This window comes from Panulirus ornatus, chromosome 19, assembly GCF_036320965.1.
Source record: "Panulirus ornatus isolate Po-2019 chromosome 19, ASM3632096v1, whole genome shotgun sequence".
Lineage (NCBI taxonomy): Eukaryota > Metazoa > Arthropoda > Malacostraca > Decapoda > Palinuridae > Panulirus > Panulirus ornatus.
The window spans coordinates 63397383-63423852 of NC_092242.1; the positions used below are offsets into that span (position 1 = coordinate 63397383).

General features: G+C 37.2%; 1 protein-coding gene across 30 annotated transcripts in view; it reads left to right on the forward strand.

The window, feature by feature from the left end:
• LOC139755581 (uncharacterized) overlaps positions 1 to 26470 on the forward strand; it is an 887125-nt gene that overhangs the window by 825772 nt on the left and 34883 nt on the right. For all 30 annotated transcript variants that reach the window (XM_071674063.1, XM_071674071.1, XM_071674089.1 and 27 more), the window contains 3 exons: positions 16639 to 16725; positions 17603 to 17764; positions 24908 to 25090. In XM_071674063.1, coding sequence (XP_071530164.1) covers positions 16639 to 16725; positions 17603 to 17764; positions 24908 to 25090 — 432 coding nt within the window. The remainder of the gene's footprint in view (positions 1 to 16638; positions 16726 to 17602; positions 17765 to 24907; positions 25091 to 26470) is intronic.

The following is a 26470-nucleotide window of genomic DNA, read 5'->3' on the forward strand; positions in this document are numbered from 1 at the left end:
TCAATTCTGGGAACCTGTTTAAAAAGATTGACTCATAACAGATAGATAGATATGTTAAGGTATGAAAGTTTCAGTGAATCATTTGCAAATTTAGTTGTTTATCAAGAAAATGAAGTTACCTTAGGAATTTAATGTAATTTCTTATTGTTAATGGCCTGATCATTAAGTTTTTACATAAAATCAAGTTGATATATCTTTTTGAATAATTCCCAGATTTACAGTGGAAGTAGTATCTACAAACTAAAGATAGATTCACTTAATATGACTGGATGTAGGGTTGCAGAAACCTCGTAGGTTAATAAATTCTGGGAACCTATTTATAAAGATTTAGACTCATCAAAGATAAATAGATAGGTTAAGGTATGAAAGTCGGTAGATTATTTACAAACTTATTAGACCACAGTATTTTAAGTCAAAAACTAGTGATTTTGCTGACCCCTTTATAGTGGAAGGGAATCCATGCAAGCTTGTTTTTAGGCATTTCGAACATCTCATGCCTTTACAATTGCCTGTGTACTCCCATTTCGTAGTTACCTGTGTTCAGTTGACTCTGCATAAAAGATTGATAGAGGAATTAGCTTGCTTTAAGTGTAAGGGAAGTAAGGAAGTAGAAGTTCGGAGTATATATTTTTGCATGGGTTTAAAGTTTCATGGAAAGTGGTTGCTGAGAAGGTGATGGAGAAAGTTGAATGGGTGCATTTATGAAAGTTGTATATGTATGTACAAATAAAAGAAAATTTCATGCTCATGCACAATCAAACCTTTGCGCATTTATGAGATTACTTGGATGAGACCCTTCTGATTCACAGAATTCTTCTCTTCAAACCTCCAGTTAACTAACAACCTTTTTGATTGTGTGTATCCTCTCAGGTAGTTTTATTAGAGTATTTTAATCATCCCCCTCATCTTTTTCTTAACATATTCATATCAAGTGATTTCTCTATCTTTCATTCTAAAGACTGCTTTTGATATTCCTAGAATTTTCTGGTTCCTCACTTTTTCATTCTTTATTTCTTATCTACTTGTTGATAGTGCGTATCCTTAGCATGCTTTCTATAGACTCTTCTTCTGAACACTGTATTATAGCTCAGCATATGTTAGTTTATTTTGCACTATTTTCAGATAACCTCACTGCATTTCATAGGTGTGACATGAAAGTAATGAAAGATCAATGAATAAAGAAAACAAGAACAGTTGAGGCATGGTAGTCGACATGAATTAAGAATGAAGCAGAATTGGAAACTACATAATGAAAACCAGTTAATGAAGTTTAGGAAAGATATATTTACCTGTTAACATAATTTCCCCAAGACCCCTTACTAAGAGAGGGTCTGGTTGTACATACAACCTCTTTCCAAGAGCTTCTGCAGCTTCACAGCTGCATTACTTGCAGTAGCAGAGAAATTATCAACCTCTGTGGAGTGAGAACTTTTTTGATGAGACTGTGCTCCCAATGGTACAACCTTCGTCACTCAGACTCAATCTATGCTGAGAGGCAAGGCATGTCTGTGGTTGATGGAAAGCACAATTAAATAAGCAAGGTGCCAAAAAGTGTCTTAGTTAGATGCTTTTTTTTCTGACACCTTGTAATTTCTTATGTCTATAGTTACAAAATTCACCCTTTTTGTGTGGAGGACCACCAAATTCATCAAAGTGGATACACATTGCTCTACTTGTTATGTACCATGGGACCATGCCCAAAAGAATTCCTGTTGGAGGCCCCCCCCCCCCCCCTCTCTCTCTCTCTCTCTCTCTCTCTCTCTCTCTCTCTCTCTCTCTCTCTCTCTCTCTCTCTCTCTCTCTCTCTCTCAGATTGAATAGCTCCTCCAATCACTGCCTTACTGTTCTCTTGTCCCAGGAACTAAGGTAGCAGTAGTATCAGAGGAGCGATCCATAGGCAATTCTCTCTGCTCCTCAGCCTCTAACAATTATTATATCAGGCGAAAGGAGGAGAGAAGAATGTGTAGCAACCTGCCATGCTACTTGCCTAGTGAACCTCGTCCCTCTGTTGATCATATCTCATCTCTATGCTGAGAGTAGGAGGTAAAAGATGAATGATAGATCATATGCATCATCAGAACACACCAGCAGGTGACAAAAACATGAGGATTACCAACTAACACCCAACCAGAATGGATCAAAACCACTGCTAGCAAGAGTATGATGATTACAGTAATACAACAAACACATGGAAACCTTTTTTAGTAGAAAACCTAAACCAGTTAGACAGAAAGCACAGTAAACAAGATAATAATGAAGGGAGACACTACTCTTAAGTACACCTTGTCCTCTGTTTACACTCAAGATGCACTCCTGAAAACTTAAGTTATCAAAAGAGCATGAATCCAGGAAGTATGATATTGCAAATTGGTGATTCATGCCAAAGCAGAAATTTTCTGACATCATAACCTAATTAGAGCAAATATTAAAGGCATAATAATTAAATAGATCCTTACATAATATAGATAAAAGTATGAAGAGGTAGTTACTGAAGACAAATTATATAGTGGTATAATATATGATGATACACCTAATCCATGCTTAACTTTGGAGATGCACACCTGGAGCACAATTTATGATAAATACTAGATTGTGAATCCGATTTTACCATAGGATTCAATGGAATAAAGGGGTTGGGGAGGGGTTACATTCCTTTAGGAGAGTTCTCAACATAATTTTCATGCATAAAAGTTAATGAAATGTCAAGAGATGTGGCACAGTTCAAGTAAATATTGATTTAAGTATTTGAACAAAATATAAGGCTCAGAATGTTGCATGTTAGTATAATATGTATGATGTCTGGCACCAAAATATGTAAGAGACGGTACACCTGAATCTCGGCTCACCCACCCCACAGCCTATTTTTATTTGCTTCTTTAAGACATCTTTAAGTGGCAAGTTCATATAAAATGCACCTAATTACATAGTGTTAAATGTATATATGACATAAAGGTGAAGTGAATGAAGACATTACACAAACAGACATGAGCAATCCTCATTAGAAGTAGACAGTCTGGCCCAGAGGGTTTTGGTGAAGAGAGTAATATGTAATATGGTCCTAGAAATCACTTGATTTTGTTGAGATTTACCCAAAAATTTGCTGGGTAGCCCTTAGATCTGCTGGATTTGATGAATTTTCTGCAAACTTGATGGCAGCAATTCAAGTTTTTTTTTTGCAAGTCTTTTGATGAAGATTATCCCTCATCTTTCGCTACATCCAAATCTCAAAATATACTGAATTTGTGTTCCTGGAAAAGTCTTTGTATCTCAATAATTCATAGCTGGAGTATGTTGTGACATGGATCCAAAGAAGTAACATTCTTCCCCCAATCAATCCTTATATGGAACAAAAAATATTTGTTTTGAATAGTTTCTTATAAGACTTTGGTGTTCTTTCACCATGTTAGTGAAGTGTGAATAAATATACATGAAAGATCAGGTAAATGTGGCATTAGCTGAGAAAAAACATTCATAATTTTTGCTGTTTCCCATGTTAGCAAGGTAGTGCCAGGAACAGATAAAGAAAGGCCTCATTCACTCACATACATTGTCAAGCTTCTATGCATAATGCACCAGAACCACAACCCTTATCCACAACCAAGCCCCACAGGCCTGTGGTTTCCCCAGTGCTTCATATACCCTGGTTCAATTCACTGACAGAGCATCACCCTTTTTTACCACATCATTTCAGTTTACTCTACCCCATGCACACCTTTCACCATCCTGCATGTTCAGGTATGAAGCACTCAAAATATTTTTCTCTCCATCCTTCTATCTTCAAGTTGGTCTCCCTCTTCTCCTTGTCCCCTCCACTTCTGACACATATATCCTCTTTTTCATCATATTATTTATTCTCACCATATGTCTAAACCATTTCAGCACACCCTCTTCAGCTCTCTTAACCACACTTTTCTTATGACAACAACTCTCTCTTACCCTTTTATTGCTTATTTGATCAAACCCTTTCACCACATTTTCCTCAAGCATTTCATTTCCAGCACTTCTACTCTTTTTTGTACATCCTCATCTGTCGACCATGCCTCACATTCATATAACATCATGAGGACTATTATACCTCAAATATACCCATTTTCACCCTCCCAGAGAACGACCCCTCTTCTCACACATTCGTCAATGCTCCCAGAGCCTTTGCCCCCTCACATGCTCTATGAACCACATCCACTTGACACTATGAGCCAAAGAGGTCAAGAATCCAGGCTGTGGAAATGAGCTGTTTGAGAAGAGCATGTGGTATGATTAGATGTATTGGGGTAAAGAAAGAAATGAGGGGATGTACGAGAGATTTGGTATGGCTGGGAATACAAGGGGTTGAGTTGTGGAGTAGTAGAGTAGGTGAAATGTAATATTTTGAGGTGGTTTGGGCCTGTGGAAAAAATGCAAGATGGGGAGGTTACAAGGAGAGTGTGTGATAGTACAATTAAAGGGGTTAGTGTTAGATGAAGACCACCTGTGACATGGAGAAATAGAGTGGAAGTGTGCTGGAGGGAAAGAAATGGTGGAATAATATATGGAATGGTGTATGAGAGGGAGGCATGCAAGGACAGGGATAAGTGAAAATTTATTTTGCTGTGGCCACCCCATTAACTGAAGTTCCTGGAGGAAGTGGGCATCAGAGATATAGATGGATATACAAATAGATAGATAGACACCTAACCGTGGTTCAGCAAGGAAAGAGGTGGAGACTGAAGAAAATGGCCAAGACCTTGAGGCCATCAAAAAGAGAAAAGCAGAAATTTAAAGTTAATAAAGGAAAAATTATACCAAATCAGGTTGTTAGCAGTGTGGTAATGAGAACTTTGACTGCAAGAGTTAGAAAGCCGATGATGTTCATAGTATTGAAAGAAAAAGTAAATGATTATCAACATCTTTTATGGTCACTAAGTAAGCATGCTGAAATTGATAAACTTGAGAGAATTTAGAAAGATTTTCAAAGTAATATTGAGGAAATGGGGCACCAAAATTACCATGAAAGATTGAAAGCACTCAGTATATCACCAAAAAGACACCTTAAATGTGTTGCATATTCTATATGATTGTTGATTTATTCTTTGCCTGCTGTATTTTTAAGATAATTTAACCTAATCCCACTTTGGAACTGAGTGCTTTATTCACTGAACTGCATGCCCATTCACATGCCCAACACTTCTTTTAGCATCTACATGTTTTGCCATGTATCATATATTTATTTCATCTTGTAAATACTAATACAGTAAAACTTCTGTGATCTGTAATCTGAGACAATGAAACAGTCAAACGGACATATGTATTTCAATTTTGATTGGTGATTCAAGTACTCACCACACAGTGTTTTGTGGTACTGGTGGTTATTTACCATCTTCCATGTATTTCTGGCATGGTGTTGTATGCTGGCCTTGCACATTTGTGTATTTTGTCCACCCTTGATTACTGTTATGGTATTGTTAGCAATTGCCTGACAGATCTTAAAAAGCTATCTATTTCTTGCATAAAGCATAAGAGGAACGTGTCAAACCTCAAAAAGAAGATAGACTTGTGCAAGAGTCTGTCTAAGGGCAAGTCTGAGGAGGCAATTATGGAGAACTTTACTGTCAGTATGATGACTATATTTATCACATCATCAAGCAGCAGATGATCGAGGCATTGATTATCACAACTTTGCTTACATATATTGGTATTTTCTCCTTGTAAGATATTTACAAATAAGTAAAATATTTTAAAATGTAAGGTAGAAAGTTCCCCAAAACTTCTGTGAGGGTTAGCGGGTGGAATAAGCTTGAGTCCTTAGTTGAGCACGTCATTTCCTGCCAGGAGGTCAGTCTCAAAGTTGCCACTTTTGTATGCAAATCTCTGCGATTTGTGCAGTTCAGGTAAACCTGCTAATATGATTTTTGTATAACTCACTGTGTTTGCATTTGTAAATATGGCATCTAAATGACCAGCAACATCTTTTCCTACCCTAGAACCAGCAGTTAAATGGAAGAGAACATCTCTGACCTAAGAAACAAGGCTAGAAATCTTATGGCTTGCTAATGCTGGTGAAGGAGCATCAGCGCAATAGAAAGTATGCCAAAATTTCAGCGAGGGTTGGTGGATGGAGTAAGCGTGGGTCATGGGCGGAGTGTGCCACATTCCCATCAGTAGGTCAGTCTTGCAGTTACTACCGTTATGTACGGATCTGTGCTACAGATCTTAATGTGATTTTCCTGCATCTGCTGTGTTTGTGTTAGTTACTATGGCATCCAAACATCTAGCAACATTTTCTCCTATGCCAGAACCAGCAGTTAAATGAAAGAGAACCTCTCTGATTGTAGAAGCAAAGCTAGAAATCTTGCGCCATGCTGATGTTGACGAGGGAACATCAGCGTTTGGGCATGCGTACAACCTGGTTGAATCTTCAATCTGTACCATAAAGAAGAATGTAGAGAAAATTTGAAGTGCTGCCATCCACTCTCCTCCTCAGTCTGCCAAGGTAACCACAGGGGTTAGAAATCCACTTATGCAGATGGAGAAAGTGCTCTTGTAATACAAAGAGCATGAGGTGAAGAAGAAAAGCAGCCTTAGCAACCTTCATCTCAGGTGTACATCTCTGAATGTTTAAGAGCATTTATATAAAGAAGACAATGTAGATGAGCCAGAGCCATTTCAAGCAAGGAATGATGACTAGATAGGTTTATTTGATGTCAGAAGCTGCATGACATGAAAGTGATGGGATAATATGTTAGTGCTATATATGCTTTCTCTTTGTGCAAGTTTTTTGCAGATTATAACCCCCACATAAAATGAGGGATGGGCAATTTTTGAATTTTTCATTATATATAGAAATATCAAATAACTGTATTTTTGTTATCCAAAATGGCCAGTTTCTCCAAGCATTTCAGATAACAGAGGTTTTTCCATACATCAGCTGGAATATTATATTCTTCTAAAAAGCTTTTTATACTCATCCCACACCATCTCTCACTTTTTTGACACATGTTTTATTCTGTCCCAGGCACGTCACCTGGTATACTTGCAACCACATCTTGAAACTTCCTTATCTTGGCAATTGTTTCTTTTTCTACAAAGAAGTTCATCTATCTTTCCTTTACTTTTCTTCGTATCTCCTGCCAAGTACTTAATGTCTGTAAATAGTTTTATCTTGCCATAATTTTTGTGCTCTGTCAGTTGATACACACCTCATATTTATATACATACCCAAATAGCTTCTTTAAGTTAGTACAGTATCTTATGTTTTATGTAGAGAATTAGACAGTGTAACAGCAGTCCTGACTTTTGTCAGAGAAAATATCCTAGAAACATTTAGAGTTGATTTTCTTGTTAGTTTCCAGTATTGTAGATATCTCGTATATTATTCTTTTGTAGTAACTGTTTTTTCATAATTGTAAACAGTTTTGTTTTATCATGTAGATGAACAATATAGACAGTTAAAGTTATGGGATGTGCTTCATAATTTACAAGGATTTTTTTATATACCATGGCTTTATTTGGTGCTGAATATGGCAGTAAGGGAGAAATTTGAATAGAAAAATGTAAGGAGAAGCAGGGCTGTTGTTGTAATTTATCCAAGAATTAATAGGTTTGATAGTTGATTGGGCGTGAAAAGAAAAGTATTGAGAAACCTAAATGACTGAATACTTCCATGGTTCAAATAGGCACAGAGGATTATTGTAGGAACAGTGTAAGTGATATGGAAGATATATATATACTGGACAAGAATGATCAGTTTTCTTTTTTTTTTAATAATTGATATAGATGGCATTTGCCAGAAAAAAAAAGGGACTGCATGTTGGTTAAAGTGGTTTTTGCAATATTACAGGCTGCAACAAATACAAGCTGTTCTATTAGCTTTTGGGCTTCAGTTTTGCAAGTAACATTATTGAATTTGTTTACTATTTAGCATATGGATTTTTAGATTTTTTTTTTTTTTTTTTTTTTTTTTTTTTTTTGAGAAAAGGATGTAAAGGATGCAGAAAACCATACACCTTCAAGGGTAAGCATAGAATATATATATTTTGTAGAGCATAGGATATAAAAGAGGTTAATAACCTTAAATTTCAGTGGTCAAATAGCAAGGACAGTCCCATCTCTACACTTAAAGATAAGAGTGGAATTGAGGGAAACTGCATTTTGGCAGTGGGAATAATGTTTAGATTGTTTATAGAGGAGGGATTATTTTGTAGAACTGTTGAGATAGTGAAATGGTAAAATCCAGTTAAAATGTGATATCATGAAGTTAGATATTCAGAAATGTAACCCAAATAAATTAAGTCTTCTCATCTTCATGAATTTTTTTTTTAATTAGAATGATGCAGGATACATAGAATATCAAGACTTATTTTGTCTATGCTGTAGGGTCCATGATTACATTGGGAAAAATTTCCATATACAGCAGTGCATTTACAGTCCAAGCTATTGTATCTAATAAAAATTCAGTCTTGTCAAGAACTTGTCATTAATTTCATTTACTGTGACATGAAAGTATGATCATTCTTTTTCACATTTTATTGATATTTTCATGTTACACTTATTACTGTGTGGGAAGGAAGCTTATTACAAGCAGTGAGGAGTTTTTATTGAGAGTAAGATATGTGTGTGAGTAGGTATAGAAGAGGATGAGTGGGTTTCAGGGGAAGTTGTGTCAGTGATAGGGATGTATGATGTCATATACTTGTTTATAGATGAGGTGGGAAGGGAAGTAAATATAAAGGTGTTAGAAAGAAGGCCAAGTGTGCAGTCTGCTGGGGGTGAAGTGGCCTGGGAGGTGTGAGTTGTTATTTGCTGATGACATGGCACTAGTGGTAGATTTGAGTAAGAAAATGCAGAAGTTGATATCTGAGTTAGGGGAAATGTGTGAAAGGAGAATATTGAGAGTAAAAGTGAATAGAAGCGAGTTTATTAGGTTTAACAGTGAAAAGGGGTAGGTTAACTGGGATGTGAGTGTGAATGGAGAAAATTTGGAGAAAGTGAAGTGTAGTAGATACCTGTATGTGGACATGGCAGAAATGGAACCATGAAAGCTGAGTTTAGTCATAGTGTGGATCAGGGGTGAAGGTTCTGGAAGCATTGAGAAATGCATAAAAAGAGAGGTCAGTATCAGTAGGGAGCAAAAACTGGTAATGTTTGAAGGTATTGCCATCCCATTGGTATTGCATGGATGAGAGGTATGGTCTTTTGATAAGAATGTTTGGAAGAGGGTGAATGTGTGGGAAATGAAATGTTTGAGGACAGTATGTGGGATGAAGAGGGTTAATCATGTTAATAATGATAGGGTAATAATGAGGTGTAGAAAGAAGAGTACACTTTATGGACAAAATAGCTGAAGAGGGTTTGCTGAAATGGTTTGGACATATAGATAGAATGAGTGTGGAGAGGTTAACAAAGAGGATAAATGTGTCAGAAGTGGATGGGATAAAGAGAAGGTAGAGACTGAGTTAGAGGTGGAAGAATGGAGTGAACAGGATTGTAAGTGCCAGGGGCCTGAAAGGCATGCATAGGATAGCATGAAGCAGTGGCATATCTAAGGTATGGCAGCTAGTGCAGGTGCCCTGGGCACCACTTGAAGGGGGGCACCACTCAACAGCTTTGTATTTTGAAATATGTTACCTGATTGACATTTTTGACAGGTTGGCATTGTGCGATAAAAAAGAAACTCGCCTACTTTTCAACTGTAGTAATACTTTGCTACTGTCAGTTGCATTACCCCTTCTATGTTACAATTTTGATCAAATAAGTCTTTAAGTATTTAAGAGTTTATATAGATTTAAGTTTGGCCTAACTCTTCAACAGTTTATAATTACACTGTATATATTTTTATGTACATCCACTTTATGTACATTTTTAATCAAGCCAGGGGCACAATTTCAGTGCTTGCCATAGGCACTATTTCCTTTAGATATGCCCCTGTGCATTGGGCAATATGATGCCAGTGAACTGAACCCAGTCATGTGAAGCTCCAAGGGGAAACTAAGGAAAGGGCCTGTGGGAAGTGATTGTGGATAGGGGGCTGTGGATTCGGTGCATTACACATGGCATCTACAGAATGGATGTAGAAAAGAAGGCCTTTTCTTCTGTTGTGGACACAACCTTGCTAATGAGGGAAATGGCAAAAATGATGAAAGAAAAGAAAAGAAGTTGTAATAGAAGTTAAAGAAAATATTTTGATTTTATTATTCCCAGAGAAGTCTCAGTGGAATATTTAAAAGTTCTTCATCCTATTTTATGTGCATTGTAAATACTATGTAGACAGGCTTTATGGCAAACATCTACAAGGGGTGTTAGTATTGGTTTGTTCTCAGTCTTTAAAAAAGTGCAGTGTGTTTTGCTGTATCTCTAGAATTTAAGTGGTTCTTGTTATGTAAGTAAAGTGTAATGTTAATGCTTTTATATAAAGAGGCTAATCCTAAATGCTATTTTGTGGTAGATTCTAGTGATAAACATCTTGGCACTGAGAGTAAATGTTTGCAAAGTTGTGTATAAGAAATTTAGAACCCTTTTCAATACTGAACTTTTTTGTGGTCTGTTATTTTTTTTTATAAGATCAGCATGGTTGATGCTTTTTTAAAGATATCTAATTTACTAGCATGCCTCCATTATGGTATGAGATTTCTTTGTTTGCAAACTATTTATTTCTCAGTGTTGTAACCTAAGTGTTAAGCTGCAGTTATAGCTAATAACTGGCATATATAATTAATTATATGTTCTAAAATGCACTAACCTAATATATCTGTTCTTCCCTTGGCTGCTGCGGTGTAGGCATTGGTAAGTGGCTGTTAGATTTGCATTTTGAATGCCTTTAGAGTTGTAATAAGAATTCTGTAGTCCTGGGATTAATTACCCAAGTTGTTCCAGCTCATGACTCTTCATCAGATAACATTGATATATTTTCAAGTGTTATATCCAGATAAGCAAAACTCCCATATGGAGAACTACTAATGCTTTGTAATACTTCCAAAGTCAGTTTTGCAGTGTGCAGCACATAATTCTTGACTAAGTCATACATAACTTTTTTAACCAAGATGGAACATTTGGGTAGACAAACTCATTTCTCATTTGTTGCGTAGGGTTATAGCAGTATGAGAACCTGGCAGCTATTGTGCTGAATAGTAACTCTGTAAGCTTTTCAGAATGTGTATATTGTATGGTGATTGCTTCGACATCTAGTTGCATGTGGATAATTACAACACCACTTTCTTTATTCTCTCCAGTTTCCTTTTCTATTAATAGTTGATTGATAGATTTTATATTTCTATTATTTAATTTTTGATGTGAAAAAGGGTGTCTATTCTTACTGATTTCTGAATACCTATTGCAGTGAACCTTCCAATATTATTAAAATTACTTAGTTTAATCTATTTTCCATTAGTCCATGTCATGTTTAAGGGTAATCCAATTTCCTTAAAAGAATTTTTGTATTCATAATCTTTGACTTATAGCTCATTAATTGGATACATCATTTTAAAACAGAAACTTGTTTCAGTTTCATTCGCACTTGTAGTATTTACAGTGGTCCTCACCCTTTTGTATGTCAGCAAAGGATACACCTGTAATCCATATATCATTTTTCAAAATCATCTGTATTCTGTTACTCTAGGTATTTTTCATGTCAGAATTCCCATGCACTCCTGTTTTTTTTTATCTACCCCTGTACCTGCTGAAAGGACTGATAAAAGAAAGATATTTTTAGCATATTTGTATCAGTGTTTCACTACTTAGGATGTATATTTTTTGTAGCTGCCTCCATCAATTTATATGTATATTATCCCTTGGGATAGGAGGGAGAAAGAATACTTCCCATATATTCCCTGCATGTTGTAAAAGGTGACTAAAAAGGGAGGGAGCGGGGGGCTGGAAATCCTCCCCTCCAGTTTTTACTTTTCCAAAAGAAGGAACAGAGAAGGGGGCCAAGTAAAGATTTTCCCCTCTAAGGTTCAGTCCTCTGTTCTTAAGGCTACCTCACTAATGCAGGAAATGGTGAATATGTATAAAAATAAAAAATATATATATATTTTATTTATTTATCTATTTTGCTTTGTCGCTGTCTCCCGCGTTTGCGAGGTAGCGCAAGGGAACAGACGAAAGAAATGGCCCAACCCACCCCCATACACATGTATATACATACACGTCCACACACGCAAATATACATACCTGTACATCTCAATGTACACATATATATACACACACAGACACATACATATATACCCATGCACACAATTCACACTGTCTGCCTTTATTCATTCCCATCGCCACCTCGCCACACATGGAATACCATCCCCCTCCCCCCTCATGTGTGCGAGGTAGCGCTAGGAAAAGACAACAAAGGCCCCATTCGTTCACACTCAGTCTCTAGCTGTCATGCAATAATGCCCGAAACCAGAGCTCCCTTTCCACATCCAGGCCCCACACAACTTTCCATAGTTTACCCCAGACTCTTCACATGCCCTGATTCAATCCACTGACAGCACATCAACCCCGGTATACCACATCGATCCAATTCACTCTATTCCTTGCCTGCCTTTCACCCTCCTGCATGTTCAGGCCCCGATCACTCAAAATCTTTTTCACTCCATCTTTCCACCTCCAATTTGGTCTCCCACTTCTCGTTCCCTCCACCTCCGACACATATATCCTCTTGGTCAATCTTTCTTCACTCATTCTCTCCATGTGCCCAAACCATTTCAAAACACCTTCTTCCGCTCTCTCAACCCCGCTCTTTTTATTTCCACTCATCTCTCTTACCCTTACATCACTTACTCAATCAAACCACCTCACACCAGACATTGTTCTCAAACATCTCATTTCCAGCACATCCACCCTCCTGCGCACAACTCTATCCATAGCCCATGCCTCGCAACCATACAACATTGTTGGAACCACTATTCCTTCAAACATAGCCATTTTTGCTTTCCGAGATAACGATCTCAACTTCCACACATTCTTCAAGGCTCCCAGGATATAAATATATATTTTTATATTCATTTTATTATACTTTGTTGCTGTCTCCTGCATTAGTGAGGTACATTTTGGTAGGATGTTATCGAGGATGTAAGGCATGTGTACGTGTAGGAAGAGAGGAAAGTGATTGGTTCTCAGTGAATGTAGGTTTGCGGCAGGGGTGTGTGATGTCTCCATGGTTGTTTAATTTGTTTATGGATGGGATTGTTAGGGAGGTGAATGCAAGAGTTTTGGAAAGAGGGGCAAGTATGCAGTCTGTTGTGGATGAGAGAGCTTGGGAAGTGAGTCAGTTGTTGTTCGCTGATGATACAGCGCTGGTGGCTGATTCATGTGAGAAACTGCAAAAGCTGGTGACTGAGTTTGGTAAAGTGTGTGAAAGAAGAAAGTTGAGAGTAAATGTGAATAAGAGTAAGGTTATTAGGTACAGTAGGGTTGAAGGTCAAGTCAATTGGGAGGTTAGTTTGAATGGAGAAAAACTGGAGGAAGTGAAGTGTTTTAGATATCTGGGAGTGGATCTGGCAGCGGATGGAACCATGGAAGTGGAAGTGAATCATAGGGTGGGGGAGGGGGCGAAAATTCTGGGAGCCTTGAAGAATGTGTGGAAGTCGAGAACATTATCTCGGAAAGCAAAAATGGGTATGTTTGAAGGAATAGTGGTTCCACCAATGTTGTATGGTGGCAAGGCATGGGCTATGGATAGACTTGTGCACAGGAGGGTGGATGTGCTGGAAATGAGATGTTTGAGGACAATATGTGGTGTGAGGTGGTTTGATTGAGTAAGTAATGCAAGGGTAAGAGAGATGTGTGGAAATAAAAAGAGTGTGGTTGAGAGAGCAGAAGAGGGTGTTTTGAAATGGTTTGGTCACATGGAGAGAATGAGTGAGGAAGGATTGACCAAGAGGATATATGTGTCGGAGGTGGAGGGAACGAGGAGAAGTGGGAGACCAAATTGGAGGTGGAAAGATGGAGTGAAAAAGATTTTGAGTGATTGGGGCCTGAACATGCAGGAGGGTGAAAGGCGTGCAAGGAATAGAGTGAATTGGAACGATGTGGTATACCAGGGTCGATGTGCTGTCAATGGATTGAACCAGGGCATGTGAAGCGTCTGGGGTAAACCATGGAAAGTTCTGTGGGGCCTGGATGTGGAACGGGAGCTGTGGTTTCAGTGCATTATTACATGACAGCTAGTGACTGAGTGTGAACGAATGGGGCCTTTGTTGTCTTTTCCTAGCGCTACCTCGCACACATGAGGGGGCAGGGGGTTGTTATTCCATGTGCGGCGGGGTGGCAATGGGAATTAATAAAGGCAGACAGTATGAATTATGTACATGTGTATATATGTATATGTCTTTGTGTGTATATATATGTGTATGTTGAGATGTATAGGTATGTATATTTGCATGTGTGGATGTGTATGTATATACATGTGTATGTGGGTGGGTTGGGCCATTCTTTCGTCTGTTCCCTTGCGCTACCTCACTAACTTGGGAGACAGCGACAAAGCAAAATAGATAAATAAAATAAAATAAATAATTATTATTATTATTATTATTATTGTTGTTATATTATTATTATTATTATTTTGTATGCTCAAGTACAGGTTGTGTTTTTGAAACCAAATTATTTTGCAAAAAGTAGTAGGGGATTACTCTTTACACAAGTAATATATTTGAGGGGTTAAAATCTGGACTTACAGTGAACCTCTGGTATTTCATGAGAATGGGATCAAGAATTACTGCTTAGATGTTTATTTAACTAACTGTTGTTGAAATTTTAAAAATTTATTGCACATCTCAAGAACAAAAATAATATTTCAACCTGACACAGACAGAGAAAATTACACATGATTGGTAAAGGAACTAACCAACACAGCAGTCAATTGGTCCCATTGCCTGGCCACATTAGCACCAGGCTAATTCGTTACACCAAACTGTAGGTTAGAGTTATTCTCCTTAAGTACTTAAGTAGAGTCCATACACCCCATATGACATTTTAAAGTTACCAATTCCTGATATTAAATATAGCAGAAAAAGTACTTGTGTCTTACAATATTCAAATTGTATGGCAATCTTATGCCACATCATTTTTCATGTTATGGTGATAACTTGGATTCACAGTATTTGTATTTCATCAGGTAATATTTTCCAAAATGTGAACATTTGAAACAAAATATATTGTGTGTTGCTTTGTTTCTCTCTACTCATTTCAAAACTGAATTTAATAGAATTTTAGGAATTTATTTTGAAAATGAAAAGTGTAAGGGAAGGGGCTAAACAAGTCTTACAGTATGGTTAGAAACACATGTCTTTGGGATGCTGATATTCTGTTGTATTATTAGATCATATTCAGCAAACTAGTTTTACATAAGTCACCATTTGTTTTGAGATAAAGATTTTATAATTAAAGATCTTGGTGATCTATGTATTAAATTTGATATTTTAATCTCATATGACGACACACTTTCTATTTGCCACACTTGTGAATGCGTAAACAGGAGTAGATATGGTCTCTGATTCAATTCCTACTGTTTAGTAAGTGCTTACTTATATACAACTGGAATATATTGCCAGTGCACATTTATGAATGAAAATTATTAGTTACACAACATACCCAAAATGATACCCTGATATAATGGGTCTAGGGAAGGATTAAGGAGTAAACAGTAGGAACTGGTGTGCCTAGGGTACCCCTCAAAAGCTTGGTTTGACTTATACATGAGATACATGAGAAAAATCAAGATTTTTTGGCTTAAAGTTGGGGCTGACTGATGCGCAAGATTAGGCCGTAACTTTTCCAAAAGAAGGAATAGACATGCAAGCCAAGTGAGGAATTTTCCTTCTTAGACTCAATCATTTGTTCTTGACATTACCTCGCTGATGCAGAAAATGGTGAATATGTATGAAAAAGATTATTATTATTATTATTATTATTATTATTATTATCATTATTATTATGGAAAGTTGTGTGGGGCCTGGGTGTGGAAAGGGAGCTGTGGTTTCGGGCATTATTGCATGACAGCTAGAGACTGAGTGTGAACAAATGGGGCCTTTGTTGTCTTTTCCTAGCGCTACCTCGCACACATGAGGGGGGAGGGGGATGGTATTCCATGTGTGGCGAGGTGGCGATGGGAATGAATAAAGGCAGACAGTGTGAATTGTGTGCATGGGTATATATGTATGTGTCTGTGTGTGTATATATATGTGTACATTGAGATGTATAGGTATGTATATTTGCATGTGTGGACGTGTATGTATATACATGTGTATGGGGGTGGGTTGGGCCATTTCTTTCGTCTGTTTCCTTGCGCTACCTCGCAAACACGGGAGACAGCGGCAAAAAAAAAAAAAAAAAATTATTTCATAATCCCAAGACCCTCTTTCTGGGGCTTTTGCAACTTCAAGGCTGCACATTATACAGGTACAGGAAAATAATGGACTTCTTTGGAGTGAGTAGGCCCTCGATGAAACCATTCTTTTTTATCCCCAACATTGTTTAACCTGAAGTTTTTTCCAGTAGTATTGTTAATATTCTTTCATTAGTTCTCATTTATATGTGATAGCTTTTATAGATATATCTTATCAGTGAGTGTGGTTTATTTGTATAAAGATTTAAACAAGAGTGTTATGATTTTGCAGTGACCTATATGTTTTCCCCGTATGTGATGGTCTTTACTGGCATTTTAAACAGGCCCCTGATGGTGAGTCACAACCCAGCACAGAAGTGGACCTCTTTATTTCAACAGAAAAGATCATGGTGCTCAACACAGACTTAAAAGTAAGCATTTTTTTCTCTTCTTTTCTTTTTCTTTCTGAGAATCAGTCATATGAACTATACTTCTTGTGATTAAGATTATGCTCATAATGATGTGTACTGATAGGAGAAACATAAAATTCATAGGTGTTGTAAAACCATTTCAACACTTAGTGAAGTCTTTTTTTGGATAGAAAACTCAGTGATGTCATTCACTGGATAGATCGTGAATAACTTATTTATGACTTGTTGTGCGTTTGGATAAGATGGTCTAATACAACTTGTTTCCTTTAATCCATTTTCATTAGTGATGAGGTTGTATCAATTTTTTTTATACAGATCAGTATACTTTCAATGACATAGTTTAAGTTTTGTGTCTACACCTTTGTCATTGGTAGTGTTCAGTCACTTTGTCTTTTTCTGTAGCAAAGATAATGCACCTTAGTTTTATATTTGTTTCATGTGTAGTTTTTGTCTTTTTTTCATGAAAATGTTGTGATACCAAGGAAATTTAAGTTCTTCCCAGATTATGCACTCAACAATATCTAATTGCAGAAAGCTAAGAATTTTAAAAGTGATGTCTTTCCTCATCTAGAAATTTAATTTGATTGAGGAGTTATTGGAAGGGGGATTGTATGCTTTACTTTGGATAATCCTTTGTATGCCACATTTCAGTTAATCCTTAAATGAGAATAACTCAGCTCTGCATCATCATTTTTTTCTAAAATGGTACTGAAACTAATTTTTTTACTAATTTTTTTACTGTTAACTCACCAAATGTTGGCATTTTTTTTTTACTGGAATTTACAGAATTAAAGCATAATTGTCTTATAGAGTGTTTGAATTTTTCATTATTTTTAGTGTGCTTACATCTCTTACCAACTTTTCTTTCTCCTCTCAGGAAATAATGATGGATCATGCTCTTCGCACCATCTCTTACATTGCTGACATTGGAGACCTGGTTGTCCTAATGGCCCGAAGGAGAGTCTTGCCCACAGATGATACTGGTAATAATATACAGAAAACCCCCAAGATGATCTGCCATGTATTCGAAAGTGATGAGGTATGTGTTGTAAGTCATGCAAAAAAATTCAATTTATGTAGCCCCTTACCTTAATGATTTGCTAACCATGTTTAGTATCTAAGCAGATGTATAACATTTGAGAATAGCACAATTGGATGGTGAATTACAGATATAGCATCGAACCAGTATTGAGTTATAGAGCTCCATCCTTCTGTATATAAAATTCATGGACATGACTGTCCAGTTGACTTTTAAAGTGGAACCCCCACATCTGGCTTTGAATGCCATTGAAAAATGCAATTTTGCAGTTAAATTGTGGAGTTTAGATAAATTATTTCCTGAAAACAAGCATAGATTTAGAAAAATTGCACCTTTCTTCCCTGAAATCATTACTAGTGATGGACAGCTGTATTTGCATTCAGGCATTATGGGAGATTATGGCATGTTATTGATCCATTACAGAATTGACAGAGCTTATAAAGGCACACTGGTATGGGCAACAGTGTGTCTTTATGGCTGTGGTTAAATTTTAATGATTTCTTTCTTCCAGTGCCTATTATCTTAACTCCATTCCCATTTACACTGATGGAAGGGAATGTTTTCTAAACCATTGGATCCCTTTGAGGCTGTTTGTGATAATGAAAGATATCAGAAAATAGTGGAAGATATCTGAAACATGGATTAGTATGATGAAAGTGGAGATGCATACAGATAATTGAAATAGAATATCCTGCAAACTGTTCCTGTGACTAAGAGGGCATTTAATGATATTAGTTATAGACTTTAAATGAAATATTTATCAAGTGTACTTGTAAACATATGTTTAGCACTGCTTTCAACATCATGGACTACTCGGTACAAATCTTATCTCCTAACACTAAGGAAAACAATGTTAACATGAAGAAGGTTCAAAGAAGAGCCTCGAAATTAGTCCCTAAACTGAGAGATTTATTATATGAAGGTTAAATGACCTTTCTTTGACAAAACTGAAGGAAAGGAGGGTCAGAAGATCTGGCAGAAACTCATCAGCTTTTAACTCCATTTGGGAATGTTGGTTATGCATAGTTTTTTCACTTAGCATCTGGAAGCTTCCAAGGGAAAGTGAGAGAAAACTTGCTGAAACACATGTTGTCGAAGCACAGAACTAAGGAAAGAAATGTCATTTATGTCAGAGTGTAGGTAATTGGGTTGCACAGTTGGACTAGTTAGAAACAGCATGAGTGCATTTGAGAGTAATTATGAGGGGTGCTTGTGAAAATGGCAACTGTGAAAGATTACTTAGGATGGGAATCAGAAAATATGAGTGAAAAGTCACATTTTCAACTGAAAGTTGTTTGTAAATACACATCCTATGGACACAAGGTAGACAAGAACTTGATTGAGATGTATTATGGAGTGTTTTCGCTACATGGTCTCTGAAGGGTTAGATGGGGCTTGGAATGTTATACACTAGTAACAAGAATGTTCCCTTTTAAATGGAATTGGTATAGGTCTAGAAATGTGAATGAAAAAACTAGGGTAAAAGTAAAGTTGAGGATTAAGAGTTTAAAAATGTACTTCTCAGAGAAGTTAAATGATAGGCTGAGAAAATTTTATTAAAAGAATATAAAGAGGTTTAAGCATAAGTGGGCAAGAGGCAGCAGTCTATGGCACTTTAAGGTATAATCCAGCCTGCAAGATCATTAGGAATTATGAATAAAGAACATTAGGTTTAAGGCTGAAATTTTAAGCAACATAGACTGTGAGACACAATCAGGTTGGTACATGAAGCAATAAAACACAGACTTCCTAGAGTTGTTAAAGAATGATAATAAGGGATTTAATATAAAGAGTAGACTGGAGGAATTTGGATTTTTATGGTGACAGGGAGTCATGAAGACACAAGCTTTTAGATTATATACTGGAAAGTTTTGTATACCATCATGTCACTTAGCATACTAAGGACAAGAGGGACTGATACACTGCTGTTGTTAGATCTTATGTCCACACATACTGTCATCAATATTGAGAATATTATATATGATCCAATAGTTGGAAAATTGATCATGTAATGCTCAAATTTGAATTTGTGTTAAATGACGACATGAAAAGAACAACGGAAGGGAAAAAATAATACATTTCAGAGGAGCCTTCTCCAAATGGAACTTGACCAGCAGAGTACTGCAGGTTCTGTTTTAGGACCATTGCCCTTCTTGATCTGTATGTATTACTTATCTGAAGGTATGGACTCCTACCTAAATATGTTTGCAAATCATGCAAAGGTCACAGGGGAAGTGAAAAGCAAGGAGTTTTGCATCATCTTATGAGGGGATCTAAACATACTTCAAAGTTGGTCTAACATGTGGTTGATAAGATTCAACCTGAACAAATGTAAAGTAATGAGGATGGGACAGAGTGAAGGAAGGCATCCATATGATTGTTATCCAGTTGGAAAAAAGCTTTAGGATTGTGTTTGTAAGGAGGTCTTGGGAATCAACATCATCCCTAACCTTTTGCCATAGTCCCAAACTAGGAGATAAGTTAAGAAGACAAGCTGTCTGCTGTCAAATATTAGAATAATGTTCAAGTAAATGGATAAGGAAATACTTAGCAAGCTATTCATATCATACATAAGGCCAAAACTAATTTATGCTTCTCAGGTTTGGTCACTATACCTTAAAAAGCACAAAGAGCTATTAGAGAATGTTCTGAGGAGGACAACAAAGATGGTACCAGAATTAAGAGAGAAGAGTTACTGGGAAAGACTAAAGAATTTATATTTGCCCATTTCAGAGGACATAAAAGTTGGAGTGACCCGATCGCAACCTTTAAAGCAGATTGATGATGTAAACAGAGAACAGTTCTTCAAGAGGTGTAGGGTTATAGCATTCACAGGACATACAGTGAAATTAAGCAAGAAACATGTTACAGATGTGAAAGGACGTACTTTTATGGTAAACTAGTGGTGGATGAACGAAGTAAAATGACTGAGGACTTAGTTAATGGAGACTACATTCATAAATCTAAAAAGTTGTGTGATAGTAAAGAATGTTCAAGAAATGGGGCCCCATGAGTATAAGATTCCCTTCATGTACAGTGACAGTGCAGATAAGTAATTAGAGGAAAAGTAGATGGAATAAGTTAGGGGTGAGGTGGACCAGTATGGACTGTAACCTGCCAGTATATTCCCCATCTTCAAATGTATCCAGCCCTCGACTTAAATCAAATTTACTTTTCAGCCTAGTACAGATATATTTGATTTGTTCAATAATTTCTTTTCTTATCCATAAGTCTCTTCTATCTATATCTCTGACACCTGTTCTTTATAAACTCCCTCGAGGGGGTGGCCGCAGCAAAAGAGTCTCCATGAATGAACTCCAGTTTTGCTTCTTAGCCTTTAATGCATAAGGATATGTTAAAAAAAAATTCCAACTCCTGCCGTAGAAAGGTTTCATCCGGAAAAAATAAATAATGAGTTAATCTGCATACATCTTTCTCATACCTGTCATATATAATGCACTAAAACCAAAGCCTTTTCATGTATTCACCCTCCAGTATGTGCTTGCCCTTATACACTAAATCACCTTCACTATCATAAATTGCTTCCACTCCATTGCCTTCTTAGTGTCTCTTTCCTCCCTTTTTCCTCCACCTCTGATGCATAGATCCTCTGAGTCTTTCTTTACTCAACCTCTTCATATATCCAAACCATTTTGAAATAAGGCACGCCTTGGCCAGCCATCAGTCAGACTGTGCTTAATGCCACATCTCTGTCTTACATCATCATTCCTTACACAACTAGCCCGCCCAGCACCTGCAAAGTGGTCAGGGGAAACCCTAGAAGTACCTCCATAGTATAAGACTGGTGGTTGCACAAAATGATATGAATTGAGACAAGGTTAATGCAGATGGCATACAAAAATTTAAAACATTGTATGACAACAGAGAATGTTAAGAGGTGGGTGCTCATAAGTGTAAAACTCTCTCCCATACAGTACAAGTAGGTAATTACAAATATGGTAGGTAATTACAGAAAGGTGTGTTGGACTTGGCTGTGGATAGAAACTCTTGCTTTGGTACATTAAATATGATAGCTAGAGATTGGATGTGAACTAATGTGTCAGTTTCATCGTCTGTTCTTTTTACATCTTTGATATATGAGAGATGTCGAACAAGTCTGAAGAAATCTTAATCATTGTTGTTACGGAGATGAAGTGGGTATTTTTAGTGACTGTTGAATGTGTTCAGTGATGGGGCGGCTGATGTAGGGGTTTTCAATTGTGGCGGTGTGCAGAGTTAGAGGTTCATGGCAAATGGTTTGTGAAAAAGATAAGTTGTTGAAAGCCTTGCATAACACCAAGTGTGGCAGAAGTGGATGGGATTGCAGTTTTGTTGACTGGTTAATCAGGATTTTTAGCATATATGCTCAGTGAGGACTAGTGTAATGCCTGTATAGTGCCATTAAGCAGAGGCAAGGGGGATAAAAATGAATTCTTGAATTACAGAGGTATAGGTCTTTTGAGCATACCTGTTAAGTTGTATGGGAGAATGGTAATTGAGAGGGTAGTGGCATGTACAGACATCAAATTAAGGTTGAGAAGGAGCACTGCAGCTATAAAGTGGTAAAGGATGTGTGTACCAGGTGTTTGCTTTGGTGAATGTCTGTAAGAGATACTTAAGAGAAAGAGATGGCTTTGTGTGTTATGATTATTGATCTGGAGAAAGTGAATGATAGGGTTCATAAAGATACCATGCAGGAAGTGGTATGACTATGGATGGAGGTCAAGTGAGTAACTGCAGGAATTGGTCTAAGTTTAGGATATAAATAGTAAGACATAAACAAAAGCAGTGAAGCAGTAGCCCCTTTTTGGATGCGAAAAGGCTAAGTTTACTTCTATTGTGTGTACCTCACAATTTGTTAGGATAGAAATCATTTTGTAAGGGTTAATGACCTTGAATGTTGAGGTAATAGAACATGAAATAGGGATGTAAGATGGTTAAATTCAGTTGAGAGTTTTTATCAGGAGATTAAGGCTTGTTTGCAGGTAGAAAGGGAGGAGAATAAGGGGTTCTCAGTAAAGGTTGCTTCATCTCTTTATAGACAGGGTGGTAAGGGAAGTGAATACAAGGGTCATAAAGGAAAGGTCAGCTGTGTGGCATCCTAGGGGTGAGGAGAAATGGGATGTGAATCAGTTGCAGTGTGCAGATGACACTGCCTTGTTGGCAGATTCAAAGCAGAAAGAACAGAAGCTGATGACTGGCATACTAGGGGTGAGGAGAAATGGGATGTGAATCAGTTGCAGTGTGCAGATGACACTGCCTTGTTGGCAGATTCAAAGCAGAAAGAACAGAAGCTGATGACAGAGTTAGGGAGATTATGTGAAAGTGAGGTAATGAGATGCAACAGGAAGATGTGACATTACTTTAAGAGGAGGTCTGAATGGGGAGAACCAGGAGGATTTGGAATGTGTTAGGACCTGGAAGTGGATTTGGCAGCAGATAGAATAATGAAGGCTGAAGTGGGTAGCATGCACTTACAGGTACTTGTGAAAAGATTTTGCCAAAAGCCAGGGCTATCACTTACTACAGGAAAATTTTGTTATGAAGAACAGGGTCATTGGAGTTGCATGTATTCAAATGTTATAAATGAGATCAAATGATTATATGTGTATAGGCTGAAAGTCAATAGCACACCTGTGGGTCAAGCATAGGCCAATGGAGTGACACTTGACAGTTTTTAAAGTGCTGGCTCACTGTATACTTATCACTACCCCTCCCAATACCAGATAGCACCTACTAATTACCATAGAGGGGATTAAATTCTTTGGTGCATTGAAGAGTGAAAGGAGAGGTCACTGTATGCTAGGTGCAAGGTTGGGTATGTTTGAAGGTATAGGTGTCCCAGCAGTCCTTGTTGCAAAAGAACAGAAAAGACATGTTGAAAGTGAAGTGCCTGAAGACGGTTTTGTGATGTGAGGCAGTTTGATGATGTAAGGAATGACAGTGTAAGAGAGGTGTGCTAGTAAGTAGGAATATAGTTGAGAGAGCTAATAAGATTTGTTGAAATGGTTTGATCATATGCAGAGGACGAATAAAGAAAGATTGGCAAAGGGGATATACTTGTCAGAGTGGGAGTGCAAATGATTGGGAGATATATAAGAGTAAGCTGCAGGAGGTCAAGAGGAAGGTGCAGGGGTTGAAGAAGAGGGCAAATGAAATTTAGGGAGAGAGAGCATGTTAACTTCAGGTAGAATAACTTGTTTTGGAATGAGTTTTATAGTATTAGAAGATTAAGACAACAAGTTGGGAACATCGGTGAAGGGGACAAGTGGGGAAGCAGTAACAGGTAGTGATGAGGTGAAGAGGAGATCGAGTGAGTATTTTGAAGGATCAATGGTGAAGAGGAGACCAAGATGGATAGATAGAGGGAAAGAGTCTTTGAGGTATCAGGGCTTCAGTATTCAGAAGGGTGAGAGACATGCATGGGATGGAACATATTGGAGTGATGTGGTATTTCACTAGGGCATACGCCGTGGTTAGGGAAAACCAAGGAATGGTCCGTGGGGCTTGACTGTGGAAAGAGGGATTTGGTTTTGGTGCATTATACACGACAGCTAGAGATTAGATTTAAGCAAATGGGGCCTTTTGTCTCTTTCTGGTGCTACCTTGCTTAAGTGGGAATCAGGAAAACAAATATAATAAAGCTATTTAGTATTATTTCTATTTCCCTTTTTTCTTTTGTGTTTGCTATTTCACCCTTGCACTGAGCAAGGTAGCATCTGGAAAATATGAATGAGCTTTAGAGGAAAAGAGAGATCCTCATTTGGCTCTTTTATTCCTTCTTTTGGAAAATAACATAAATGGGAAAGATGTCCAGCCTGCCATTCCCATCCCTCTTAGTCACCTTCTACGACACACAGGAAATATGAGGTCAGTATTTTTCCCCCCTTTCCTCAGGGATATTATTATTATTTTTCATTATTATTATTTTTATCATTATTATCATTATTATTATTATTATTATTATTATTATTATTATTATTATTATTAAGTTTCCCGTATTTACTCTGAGCTTTTAACATCCTTACTCTGTTTTTGACATGTATTCCTTTACTTTACAATGATGTAAAAGGATAAGTTTCTCAAGAAAAACAAAGAACTAATAATCATATTGCATTCAAAAAGAAAATTATCTTGTTACAGGCACAGTTTATAGCACAGAGCATTGGTCAGGCATTCCAAGTAGCATACCTAGAATTTTTGAAGGCAAATGGAATCGAAGATCATAGCTTTGTTAAAGAGATGGATTATCAAGAGGTCCTCAACTCTCAAGAAATATTTGGAGATGAACTTCAAATGTTTGCCAAGAAAGAGTTACAGAAAGAGGTATGTTTAGAATTAAACCGTTATATTTTAAATCTATGTTTTTGTGTGTGACACTGTCATCAATTTTGGGTCACATTTTATTTTGGTGAAACTTATCTTTAATTTGAATATGTAAAAAATACCTTGTTCTTATGGTGCTCAGATTGCTTGATTTTGTCACACATGACTTATAGGTAACAGAGATTAAAATGCACTAGTACTCGAATTACTTGGCTCTTGTTCCACCAGAATCTCAAGTATCTTTAGTATCAGATAATTTTCATTTTTCTACCCCCATTTTATTGTTTTTAAACCATAAAACATTTTTTTTTTCATATGAAGTTTTTGTACTTGAGATTCTAATCAGCTACATGCCAGCCTTGTGAGGAATTAGCACACGCAGAATGATAGTCAGCAAGTAAAGACCCGAGCGTGATAGTAGAAAGGTCACAACATTGCCTCTGTTATCCACCACCCATGTCAGACCTTGATATCATTGGCCTTGATGTTGAAAGTGTTATAAAGTTGTTGTTTTTTCCTCTTCTTAGGAAAGAGTGACATACACAGTGATATGTATGTAAGTAGGAAAGTGGGCATTAATGGATTACATACTAATTGATAGGCATGCAAAAGAGAGACTCATGGATGTAAATGTGCTGAGAGAGGCAACATGTGGGATGTTTGATCATTACTTGATGGAGGAAAGGGTGGAGATTTGTTGAGGTTTTCAAAAAAGAGGAAACAGCATGGGTGAGAAGTTGGTGGAAATAACCAACCTGGGAAAAGAGACTTACTTGAAGAAATACCATAAGAGGCTGGGTATAAAATGGCAATAAACAAAGATAGGGTCGTGGGTGAGGAGTCTAAGGTATTTAGGGAAACAATGCTGGGATGTGCAAGAGAAGTGTGTGGCGTGTGAAAGGTAGGAGGTGGGTGGATTAGAAAGGGTAATAAGTGGTGGGATGATGAAGTAAAGTTGCTAATGAAAGAGAAGAGAGAGGCATATCGGTGGTACTTACAGAGTGGGAGTGCAAATGATTGGGAGATATATAAGAGAAAGCTGCAGGAGGTCAAGAGGAAGGTGCAGGGGTTGAAGAAGAGGGCAAATGAAATTTAGGGAGAGAGAGTATGTTAACTTCAGGTAGAATAGCTTGTTTTGGAATGAGTTTTATGGTATGAGAAGATTAAGACAACAAATTGGGAACATTGATGAAGGGGACAAGTGGGGAAGCAGTAAAAGGTAGTGATGAGGTGAAGAGGAGATCAAGTGAATATTTTGAAGGAATGTTGAATGTGTTTGGTGATAAGATGGTAGATGTAGGGTGTTTAGGTCTAGGAGGTATGTGAAGTGAGAAAGTCATGGAAAGTGGTTTGGTGAAGAGAGATGTGAAAGTCTTCCAT